The sequence below is a fragment of the Sminthopsis crassicaudata genome, chromosome 6 (genome assembly GCF_048593235.1).
Source record: "Sminthopsis crassicaudata isolate SCR6 chromosome 6, ASM4859323v1, whole genome shotgun sequence".
Taxonomy (NCBI): Eukaryota; Metazoa; Chordata; class Mammalia; order Dasyuromorphia; family Dasyuridae; genus Sminthopsis; species Sminthopsis crassicaudata.
Window position 1 is genome coordinate 191,032,130 of NC_133622.1, and position 12,631 is coordinate 191,044,760.

Consider the following 12,631-nt stretch of genomic DNA (forward strand, 5'->3'; position numbering starts at 1 on the left):
CACTTTCTGATTCTGGGTCTTCCACATTGTGAGAAGATAGAAAAAGACAAAAATGAAAATCCATAATGCACACTAATAACCAAAAAAGTCCCAAAACTTTACACCCGCCATATCTAATTTCTTCTCCTCTCATAAGATTCTTTTTGTGAATGAATGGGGGGATGAGAAGGGGGAGGAGGTATATCTATGCATATGTGTGGGAGGGTGTATGTGGTGTATGTGTGCATTTATGCATGTGGGGTTGGATGTGTATGTGTGTATGAGGGTAGGTTATTTGGTTCTGGCTCTATTTAGTTTATCTCCCCCATGAGTCCCAGCACGGTGAGGGCACTGGTCATAATAAGTGCTGGATGGATATTGGCTGAGAACAATGATATTTTTATCACCTTTCCAGCCTCATGGAATAGAATGGTTTTCCAGACCCAAGACCAATTTCTCTACTCTTTAATGTGTTAATGTCTTTCTTAGATGCATTATAGTGTTCCTGAAAAGCCAAACCCAAGGGACTTGTCTCCCAGAGATCTCAAGGAAGTCTGGGCTCTATCATATGGCAGATATGTGACTGATGCTCGGTTTGATAGTGGTAACTATGAGTCTATTCCTTCCTTCTGATGTGATCTCAGGAAGTTCTTTTCCATTCTCTGGGCCTCAGTTTCTCCATGTGCAGAATGAAGGGGTTTGGATGGGATGATTCACAAGATGCCTTCTAGCTTTGATGCTAAGTCTAATTTCCCTCTTCTGTTACCCAGGGATAACAATTCCTGGTTTTTCGCCATCTGCTCCCTCACAGGATTGTCATGAGACCATTGGAGATCATGTTTGATATGAAAAATAACCTCATGTACAAACCTCACAAGGCCAGTGTTTGGTGATATACAGACTCATGTATCTGTATAGCATGCTATGTACACATGGTGATGGTAGTGATCTGGTGGGAGAATTTATCTATTTTAAATCTTTATTTATTCATTTAATTTATTTAAGCAAGGCAATTTTACAAAGAAAACTGATGCCTTTCAGAGGTTGCTGCTGAAACTTTTGAAGCTTTCTACTCCCTCTCACTAATATTTTTAAGAACAGAGTCATGGAGCATCTTAAAAAAGGAAAAAAAAATAACTTGGTTTTAACTGGGTTATGTGAGAGGGATTGTAAGAAAAGGATACTTACTGTCTGATTTGAGTACATTGTATTATTTGGTATATAAATATTTCCACTATGTAGTTTTAGGAAATCATTTGGGGATAATGAAAGTCAGATAGCAAGATCTTAAACATTTTACTGACTATTTTAAAAGCAAAAGTTTTACAAACTTCCCAACTTTTTGAAATATTAAACAAGTTCTTAGCCACAAAAATAATGGCCCCCCAAAATTTCTGCTGTATTTTATTTTGGGCTCTCACATTTCTAGGTATTTAGTCTTGAAGTAGTCTTGCCTTCTAAGGCAAGAGGTGTCCAATCTGCTCAGAGAACTGTCCTAATAAAAGTGAAACCATTATTCTAGAATGCCACCAGGGAGACAAGTGCATGTGAGCACAGGAACCACTACCCTTTTGTAGAGGTAGCAAGCTACATAGTTTAATGCTCTTTTTCTTTTTTTTATTTATTTTTTTAATGCATAAATTCTTCCTTTCCCCCTAAGGCCCTTAATACTTTTACATTTTTTTCAAATCATAGGTCCTTTAGAACTCATTTTGTTGGTTTTTGTTCTGTCATTTTCAGTTGTGTCCAACTCTAAGTGACCCCATTTGGGGTTTTCTTGGTAAAGATACTGGAGTGATTTGCCATTTCTTTCTCTGGCTCATTTCACAAATGAGGAACTGAAGCAAACAAGATTAAGTGATAGCTAGGGTCACATAGCTAGTGCCTGACTCTAGACCCAGTGCTGTATCCACTGTACCAGGTTATAACATTACCACTAATTAACTGAAGATAAAAATCTAGAATCTAGAGTATTTATTCCATCCATGTATTCATATCCAGAACATAGGATCGCAGATTTAGAGCTGGAGATCATTAAATCCAATACTCCCCATTTTACAAATCAGAGAGTTGAGGCCTATGGAGATGAAGGAGCTTATCTAGGGTCATATAGGTATTAAATGTCCGAGGTGGAACTGAGCCCAGGTTTTCTGGCCTTCACATTCAGTACTCTATGTACTAAATCACACAGAGGCAACTTGGTAGAAGGGGAAAAACAATGCAGTTAACGATCAATCTTGGTGCCTTCCGTTTGTGAGCTTTGACAAGCCACTACACCTTGAGTCTACACCCAAACACAGTAACATGTGTGCCTAGAGAGGCAGAGACTTTATGCGACTAGGTCTGTGTGTGTGTGTGTGTGTGTGTGTGTGTGAACGCAGATGTTTATTTATAGTCAGAAGACAGGCAGTGACCTTTTCAGCCTTGCAATGGTTTTGTTTCTAAAGACAACTCACACACATGTATTCCCATCAGACCTTGTCCCTTACAGCTGTCTTTTGTATAGGCAGATGCTGCCTTATGTTCAGTGGTGGGGGAGGGGAGACGAGAACAATAATCAACCTGTAATTGTGTGTTGAGCCAACTTAAAATAAATTCACATGTATTGAAATATACATATGAGTCTGACTCTAGGCCCTGTGCTCTATCCACTGTACTTATACTATAAATGCTAATTAGCTAAAAATAGAAATCCAGACTCTGGAGTATTTGCTCCACTTACATATTCATATTCAGATCATAGATTTTGTGCTGGAAAAGAAACTTAGAGGTCATTAAATCCAATGCTACACATTTTACAGATTGGAAAACTGAGGCTTAGAGAGGTTAAAAGGTGTGTGTGTGTGTGTGTGTGTTTTCCTGCTGATTAAAAAAGTCTTGTCCTGCAGATTTATATTCATAAAAATACAAATATCATTCATTCAAAAAACAATGTGCCTTACAAGAGGCATGTAGAAATGAATATAATATAGGCTGGTTCTTCTTACAGGCTAAGAGGGACACATGAGCACAAGTGACTGTGTGTGATGAGGGAGCAAAATCAGTTCCAAAATCAGGTCTCAGAGTAAAGGGATACAAAGAACCAGAGGGTGCTAACTTTCAGCCAGGACAGGGGAAGAGCACTAGGAGATGATGTCGGAGTAAGAATCTGACATTGAAGGGAGGAGACTGGGAGAGAAATTGGGGGAGGAGGGAAGCCCATTCTAAGAATGAGTGAAGAAAGGGCAGATGAAAATGATGAAGGGACATTTAATTTAAAAGAGCACTATATGTGTCATCAAGGAGTGTGTATGTGTGTGTGTTTATGTGCATGTACATGTGCACACATGCAAATTAGATTGTAAGTTCCTTGACGTCAGAGATTGTCTTCTGCCATTTTTTTGATTCCCCAGTGCACAAGTTCAGGACACATAGCAAGCACTTAATAAATGTTTACTGAATTGTATATGCTCACAATGGTGGGATAGAGTCTCTACTTGGTAGATCAGCTGCTCTGCTCTTTCACTATTGACCTATATAAGCTTCCATGTAGTCTTCCATGAAATGCTAAAACAACACTAACAGGAGTTAGCAACACTCTGTGTATTGATGCTACTTTGAAACAGCTGCTTGTGTTCCAGTCATTTAACATTAGCAGAGTATACACTATGTCACAGTAATTATTAGGTTCATTATCTTGTAATAAGAAGTGCCTCTGAAGAACCTTTGATGAAATGTACATAGGGTAGAAATGTCATGCAAAATGCAAAATATGTGTGATACATTAGATCAGAAAATTCTGGCCACACACACATACAAAAACACGTGCACACACATGTGTATACACACACACATTTCAAAAATCCCACCACAAAGTCTCTTTCAGATCATCTTCTCCTAAGTCCTAAGCAAAAAACTTTAAGGTTTAATCATTATGCATGCATATTTGCTCTGTCTGATTTATGGAATAAATAAAAAAACTAGTATAAAATCAGAATAATATTGCACTGGTTTGTAATTTATATCTTAAATAAACACTTTGAAAATCACTTTGGTAATTAAACAAATAAAAAAAGAACTAGTCAGAAGCTAGGTGACATGCCTGGCTCAAAATTTCTACAATTATCTAGCAATTTTATCACAACATTTTATCAGTGACATTGGCATTGGGATAATGGGGCACAATGGAAAGATGAGTAGACTTTGAGCCAGAAGAATTGTGTTCACTAACTCTGTGTGACATGGGGGTACATGTGATTTCTCTAGGCCAACTTCATCTGCAAACTATCAATCAACAAGTGTTTGTTAAGCATTTACTAAGTAATGGGAACACAAGAAAAAGAAAAAACAGCCCCTGCCTTGAAAGAGGAAAGAGAATCTATGCATATATCAGTGCATATAAAGTCATGAAGAGAAGGAAGGCCCCAACAGCTGTAGAGACTAGGGTGAGCCTCCTGCGGGAGGTGGCCCTTGAGCTGAGTCTTAAAGGAGCCAGGACTCTATGGAGCAGAGGTGAAGGAGAAAAGGCAAATGGTGTGAGCACTTCGGGCATGCAGGACAGCCAGTGCAAAGGCATGGAGGTGGGAGATTAGTGTCGTGTGAAGAACAGCAAGTGGGCCAGTACAGCTGGACTCATGGAGCCTGTGGAGGGGGGCAATGTGTTAAAATATTAAAAAGACAGTTGATGGACAAATAGTGAAGAACTTTAAAAGGCAAACAGAGGAGCTTGTATTCGATCCCAGGAGTAGATAACTAATAGAGTTCATTGAACAGGGGGTCATCATAGTTAGAGTCGCACTTTGGCGGTGGGGAGGATGGATTGGAATGGGGGACATGAGGCCGGGAGCCCCATCTAAAGGCTGTTTCAGTGGTAGACAGGAAGTGACTGAGGAAGTGGCTGTGTGAGTAAGGAGAACAGATATCAGAGGAGCCACATTGAAAGATCTGGCACCAAATGGGGAGGTGAGCACTAAGGAACCTGACCACTCTCTCTTCACCAGGGGGAAGACCAAATGAGATGTCTACTCAATGTCATGTGAAGCAGAAATGCTGCGTGTGTGCAGCGATGCACAGGCTCGTCCTGGCCCACAGAACAGAGGAGCAGGGCAGAGGAGTGCTGCATTCCAAAGGGGGTTTGGGGGATGTCGGGATTGTCACATTTTAGCAGACTGCCAAACCAAAGGAATGTTTAGTTACTGAAGAAGGCTGGCGTGTCAGTCCCTTTTAAGAAATTTTAAAGAAGAGGGTCAATTCTCTGCTGAGATGACTGAGAAGGATGGTGTGTGTGTGTGTGTGTGTGTGTGTGTGCACGCGCGCACAAGGGCTTGCGCACATGCGAATTAGATTGTAAGTTCCTTGACTGTTTTTTGCCACTGCTTGGGTCTTAGGGACCACTCACCATCTTCCAGTACTAAGATTCAAATGACACTTATAGGATGAATCAGGCACATGTCTCTGACTGAACGGGAAGCAAAAACATGCTGCAGAAATTGGTCAGTTTTTGCCCATTCCATGACTTCAACAGAGACATGAAAATGTTTACCCTACAGTTTCTGCAAAGAAAAGAGGCAACAAAAGCAGAGATGGAAGGAAATACAAGAGACAGAATAAGGCTATCCAAGGAACATTAGGGTTGGCAAGAGGCTCAGATAGCACATATTTTACTTATTTTAGATGAGGAGATTGAGGCAAAGGGAAGAAAAAATTTACCCAAGATCACACAGCCAATTAGTGGCAAAACTCCGACTAGAATTCAGATTCCCAGTGCAGTGTTCTTTCTCCTATACCATATGGTCTTCAAGGAAGAAAGCAAGGGGGAAAAAAAAGGTTTTTAAAACTAATTTCATGGTTAACTCTGAACACTGTTCATACTTAATTATCTGATTATTGTTTTTTAAGCTCTCTTAAGGTTATCATCAGGCTGACCAGACATTAGTAATAGGTAAGGAAAGCCCTGAAGAAGCTCAGCTTCTTCTGATAGGGTGTGATCAGGCCCTGGGGAAGGATGGAGCAGCCCCTCTTGGTCAGCAGTTCTTGGAGATATTGTGGGATTGTAGCTACTGCTATTCCCTGAAGAGCCCTGGATAGAAAGGACTCCCAATGTTTCCATTTGCAAAAGCAGATGACAGAAGTGAGTCATCAGACAGTTTTTCGGGACCCTATTAAACTATAGTCCTCACTATAGGGTGTTTATGGCTTCCTAGGATCAGAGAATAGCAAAGCTAGAAAAAACCTGTGGCATCACTAGTCCAACTTCCTACTTCTAAAGCTGAAGGTTCAGAGGATCAATGACCCCTTTAAGGTCACACCCAGTGGCAAAGCCATGATTCCAGTTTAGGGAGGCTGATTCCAAATCCTGTCTGTACCTTTTGCCATATAATGCCATGCTAATCAACATTATCATTTACAATCATATATTTCATTTTTCTATACTACTTCCTGTTTCATTTTTCCCTGACCCCAATCAAAGGGGAACTGACTCTTTAAAGGGAAAAAGTTCTTAATACCTGTCAGGTAACAATGCAGAAGAATGCATGTGTTAATTGGTTGTATAATGATTTTGCCCACTGGGAACTGTGTAAAAACACAACTCCACTTAAACATTCACCACAATGGGAAGAGATTTATCTCAGGTTCAGGTTCTCTAGCTGGAAACAATCACTCTTTGGTTGTCAGAATAAACTGAGAAAGCAAAGCTGGGCCTGGACAGAAGACACACACAAATAGCTTCTGTGAGCCAATATTATGATTTTTTAAGCCTTAATAACAACAGAAAATATGTTCCCCCAAATGTCTAAATATCCATAAACTTCTTCTGAAAAATAGACTAAGGAGTAATTTTCCAGGCACAAAAGAATCACAAAATATCAGTAGCTAAGAGGGCCTTTAGAAATAATCTCTTCCAGCCCCTAACTCTTGCATTTCATAGACGGGGAAACGATGGCCCAGAACAGGAAAGTGACTCATCTCAATTCTAGAGAAGGCACAGAACTGAGCAGAGAATCCAGGTCTTAAAATGCTCAAGGCCATTACATACCTTATTATTTGTAAAACTGTATCCATTAGGTTTGTCCTAAAAGCCGTTTCCAGTGACATGAAATTGCCAGAGGATAGATTTTCCTTTGTGTAGATGGACAATGATGACCACTTTCAAGGTAAAAATACATTATTATTACTGACTTTTTCACTTCTTAATTTTTTCTCTTCCCATCATTTTTACCACCACTGGCCCAAGGAGCAGACAGGGCAGACGAAAGAAGAGAGACTCAGATGAAAGAGAAGAGGAATGATGACAGCCATCAGAAATCAGGCTGAGTCATATCTGTTGAGCACAGTTTGGAAGACGATGGTGTTTTAAGGGCAGAAAAATATGCAGGCATTCATTGAACAAGCATGCTAAGCACTAAATGAGATATAAAATTTAGAAAAGACTCCTGCCCTCATAGAATTCAGGGATTAGCAGCAGGAAAACCACAGAGTGTGTGGTTTAGTGAGACAGCCTCAGAGCTAGGAAGATGAGGGTTCAAGTCTCATGAGTGACATAAACTGGAAGTGCAATGTTGGGTGAGTCACTCAACTTCTCATTGCCCTGGGCAACCCTGTAATAGTCTTGTGTTGCAGAGAAAATGCTGGTCTGCACAAGCAGAATGAGTTTCCTTCCTTGGCAATTATCTATACCAAAAACAAACAAGCAAGCAAGCCTTCATATCCAGTCCTAATCCTAAGAGCTCTAGTTCTAGAGTCAAAGGACCTGGATTCAACTCCAGCTTTGACATTCGCTTTGTGATATTGGACAAGCCTCAGTTTCTTTGTCGGTAAAATGAAAGGATTGGATTAGATGATCTCCAAGATGCCTTTCAGTTCTGTCTATATATATATATATATGTATGCATACATTTAAGTGAGTATATGTGTATATGTATAATTACATTAGAGAAATATAAAATAAAGTTCTCTACAAAGTAAAAAGGACAACGTCAACACCAATGGGGTGACAAAGATTTGGAAATCAGGAAAACCATCATAGAAGACTCCTGAGGCAATTCCCATTTGACAAAAACTATTTCAAAAACTGAAAAGCAGTTTGGCAGAAATTAGGTTTAGACAAACATTATGTACAATATATTGAACAATAAGGTTCAATTGGACACCTGATCTAATTATAAAAGGACATATCATAAGGAAAAATTAGAAGAGAATTGAAAGAGATACCTTATCCATCTATACTTAGAGAAAATATTCTTAATTAAATGAGGAATAGAAGTGATCACAGAAGACAAAATGGACAATTTTAGATACAGAACATTGAGAAGTGTTGTGTTACATGAACAAAATCAATATAGGTAGAATGGAAAAAAGCAGTTAACTCAGAAAAAAATCTTCATAGTAAGTATCTTTGGGAAAGGTCTCATGTGCATGATAAGTAGAGAATTGTTACAAATATGTAAGAAACATAACTATTTCTTGATAGATAATTGGTCAAAAGACATGGAAAGGCAGTTCTAAAAAGAGGAAATTCAATCTGTTATAATATAAAAAAAGTTCCAAGTAACTAACAGTAAAAATAAAAGAAGACTGAATATAAATCAGAATTTAAAAACCTTAATAGTTTCAATCACACATTAAATTATATAGATAACAAAAGATTAAAATGGTCAGTGTTAGAAGGGATGTGGGAAGACAGGCATACCAACACACTGAGGGTAGAGTTGTACATTGATTCAATTGGCCTGGAAAACAATTTGGAATAAAACTAAAAAAAAGTCCCTATGGTGTAAATACCTTTTAGCTAGCAGAACACTAATTAGACCCAGACACCTAGGAGCAAAGTCAAAAACAAAGGGAAGAAGGTCCATATATACAAGAACAGTCATAATGCTCATGGGAAGATCAATAATAACAAAACAACCAAAATTGAATATTGTGAAATTATCATGATCAAGCAGGACCTCAAAGAAGAGATAAGAGAAGGCACCTCTTTCTCTTCTTTGCAGAGGTAAAGAACAACAGGTATAACACAATGGATAATAACAGACATTTTAAATGCAGGGTTAGTTTTGCTATACAGCTTTTCCCCTGTTCTTTGTTATAAAGGGCTGCTCTTTGAGAAGGAAAAAAAGAGGGAAGGACATACTTGTTGACATCAAAACAAAAGATATCAATAAAAATTCTTTGGAAGGGGGAGCTAGGTAGTGCAGTGGTTAGAGCACTAGTCCTGAAATCAAGAAGACCTGAGTTCAACTCTGATTTCAGACACTTAATACTTCCTAACTATGTGATCCTGGGTAAGTTACTTAACTGCCTTAGCAAAAAGAAAAAAAAATCTTTTGAAAAAGCCACAAATTCTCTTATAGAAACAAACCATAACAAAGGTGAAAAGGAGAAGTAATGTGGTTCAATAGCTAGATAGCATAGAAGAATGCCTAGCAGCTGAGAAGAGCCACCTTTCCTGTTCCACAGCCACCCAGACACATGTACTCACTTAAGGATCTTCCCAGCTGTAGGCTGCTCCTCTCCCCAGTAGTAAAGGTCCATCCCAAAGGGCATCACAGGTGCTCTTGCTCGCTCTTCTGTTAGCTTCCTTTTCTGGTTATCATCATCCTCTTCCATAGAAGCTGCTGGGGCACTTCCTGATACACTAGGAATCACAGAAAAAGTCATTGATGGAAAACAGTAACAATTTCACTGTGACTCTGGCCTCCCAAGAGAGATTGTGTAGCTTTCTGGGCAGAGCAATAGACTTGGTTGGAGCCTCAAGATTCCACTTCCTAGCTGACGCTTCCTAGCTTTGTGGCCACAGAGAAGTTAGTTCCTTTCCTGAACAATCTTTTCTACTAAAATGAGGATGATAATTCTTCTGCTATCTATTTGTATCAGAAACTGTGACAAGCAAAGTCAGAAATGGGAGATCTTACTCATGGGCATTTCTCCTATCTTTGGCTGTTTAGATATACAGTCGGGAAAGTCTTCCCACACGAGACGATACGAGAAAGCCTTACACATAGAGCATCCAGTACAAGCCATCTTGGGGCTGGTTGTCTCATTCAAGTGAGGCTCTACTAGCAGCCTCAGATCTCAATTTGGAGCAGCCATGGGCAGAGCAGTAACCATAGAGAACATTCAGCTCTGTATTTTTTTCTTCCACTGACCCAAGGTGACTATCCCAAGCTCACAGGATTTAGAGCTTGAGAAGAGCTCAGTCCCTCCCCTCATTTATAAGTAAGGAAACAGGGGCCAAGAGAAAGAAGGTACTTGCCCAAGATTCCACAAGTCTAACTCTAAATCTTGTACTATTCTTTCACAAAGGCAACTTGGAGAAAGAAGAATTGGTTTATCTACCTCAGAAAGTAATTATTCCTTAAATATATTATCTTAAAAGACTATTTTACAGATACCCTCAACAAACCTTTTGAAAATATTTGGCCAATTGTGAAAATCCATTACTTTTCATTAATAAACACAGCAAAATGCTCTTGAAAACAAAATGCCCATTTTGATTTTTTTTTAAACTACTGCCAGAGAAGTTCTGGAAAATCTTTGCCATAGAAAATAATATTCTTCTTCTATAACAGTCTGCTATGGCTTTCATATCCTTTCTCCCATCCCTATCTTCCACCTCTCCCATTATGGGGCAGAGGCCATTTATACAATTATGAAATTGTTCTGAGACCCTGTAAAAATATGAATAATGTATTCATAGACTTTTCAAGGTTAGAATTGCCCTTAGAAATTGCCTAATTCAATCTTATGTTCAACTGATGAATCTTTTCTACAATATCTCCGATAATTAGTCATCTCACTTCTGTTTTAAGATCTTCAGCAATGGGGAACTCATTACCTCTTGAGATACTCCATTCCACAGATGGATACTCCGTCTTTTAGAATTAGGCATAAGCCTATTCTAGCACTAGATAGCTCTGCTTATTATTATAATTACTTATATTTGGCTAAAAGCTGCATCTCCTGTATCCCTGTAATATACTCCCACTGTAGCCAGTTCTGCCCTCTAAAACAAATCTATTCTCTTCCACAGAAAAGTCTGTCAGATAACTGAATAAAAGGGTGATTTCCCCCACCCAATCTTCCTTTCCTGTAAAATGTAACCATTCATGAAGATTTAACTAAAAAAATAAGCCAGGCTTATCAGTAAAGCATTGAGTTCTAAACAAGATGGTACCAGAAAAGCACATCAATAATCTGGCAGTGTTAGGGATTAGTCTGGGCAGCAAGACCCATGGGCATGTTTCTGGAGAAATACAAAGTCTGGAAAGAAACCTGCTGGCCAGGGGAGAGAACATGGGGAGCCTATCTCGGAGCACCCTCAGGGTAGCTGCAGCACAGGTTGGGTCCAATTCGTCTTCATTGCCTCTTAGCTGAGCAGCTGAGCTGAGACCTCCTGACTTCATTCCTCCTCCCTTACTCGGGGTTGACGGATGTGACAGGGGCTCCAATCCTGGAACAAAAAAGTGTCTGTCAGGGGGATTTGTACAGGTCAAGGTGTTTCACAGTTTGTCATCGAAATCCTCTGGATTCTCTATCTGGCCAGCAACTGAAAAGAACCGCCATGCTCCTATTACAGAGACAGAGGAACAAAATTCATGTCAAAGTCTCACAGCCAAAAAGTAATGCAACTAGTAAGGTATGTCCTCCAAATCTGGAGGCACACTCTCCATTTGCTAAATCACATTGCTCCTCAGTTTAAATAACCTTTAGAATAACACAAATTCACCTTATTTGTGACTTTTCCTAGAAAAAGAGCAAAATGATTAGCATTCTAAATCCACTCTGTTTTTTGAGCCACCCTCTCAAGGGCCTTGGGGCTCTCTAACTAAATACACAGTTCCCAAACAATTAATTCAGAAAAGGAAAATTGATTCTTTCCAACTGAACAGCTAAGCTAAGACAAAAAAAGAACCACCAAAGTGACCCACCATCCCAAGACCAACTCTTAGATTACTCATTGAAGCAATATCCATAGTTGTTAAATTAGCCCAATCCCAAGGCAGATGGAAAAGAAATGGTAACAATGATTTTGGTTGAGACAAGAATTTAAATATGGAGACAGTGGAAAACTGATAAGATAAAATCCAAATGAAATTAACTTGTCTACAAAAGTAAATCAGCAATGCCTTGATTTAAACTACAATAAAGAAGGAATAAAGTAGACTTACCTTCACCAAACACTATGTTCCATCTCCCAAGTTTTAATAGAAATATCAAGAGACTGAGAGATTGTCTCCATTGAAGACCACACAAAGAAATGTCAGCATAGTTGGCAGTAACTTGTTAAACCTCACACCCCTAAATCTTTCTCTGTACTTTTCAGTTTACAACAAGACCATCATACCTTGGCCTGTCAGATGAAGATACTAAAAGGGCTGAGAAATAAGTAAGAGGTTACAAGAGATGACTGTATACATTGACAGCTCTTAAGGTTATTCATTTTGGGAAAGAGAGGTCTGGAATCCACTCAGTTGATCCACTCAATCCCCAAAACAACCAGTTAAACTAAAAGTTTAAGGGAAATAACACTTAATTTACATAGAGAACTTTAAGGGTTCAAAAATGTATTACACATTGATTATTCCACATAGTCCATGCAACAGTCCTAGAAGGAGACAATTCAAGTACTATCACCCCGTTTTATAGGGGAGGAAATGGAGGCTCAACTTAA

At 39.1% G+C, this 12,631-nt stretch overlaps 1 protein-coding gene across 3 annotated transcripts in view; it reads right to left on the reverse strand.

Annotated features, from left to right (window-relative positions):
• UVSSA (UV stimulated scaffold protein A) overlaps nucleotides 1-12,631 on the reverse strand; it is a 101,399-nt gene that overhangs the window by 21,702 nt on the left and 67,066 nt on the right. For all 3 annotated transcript variants that reach the window (XM_074275136.1, XM_074275137.1, XM_074275138.1), the window contains 2 exons: nucleotides 11,233-11,410; nucleotides 9,440-9,595 (listed from right to left, as the gene is read on the reverse strand). In XM_074275136.1, the coding sequence (XP_074131237.1) occupies nucleotides 9,440-9,595; nucleotides 11,233-11,410 (334 nt within the window). The remainder of the gene's footprint in view (nucleotides 1-9,439; nucleotides 9,596-11,232; nucleotides 11,411-12,631) is intronic.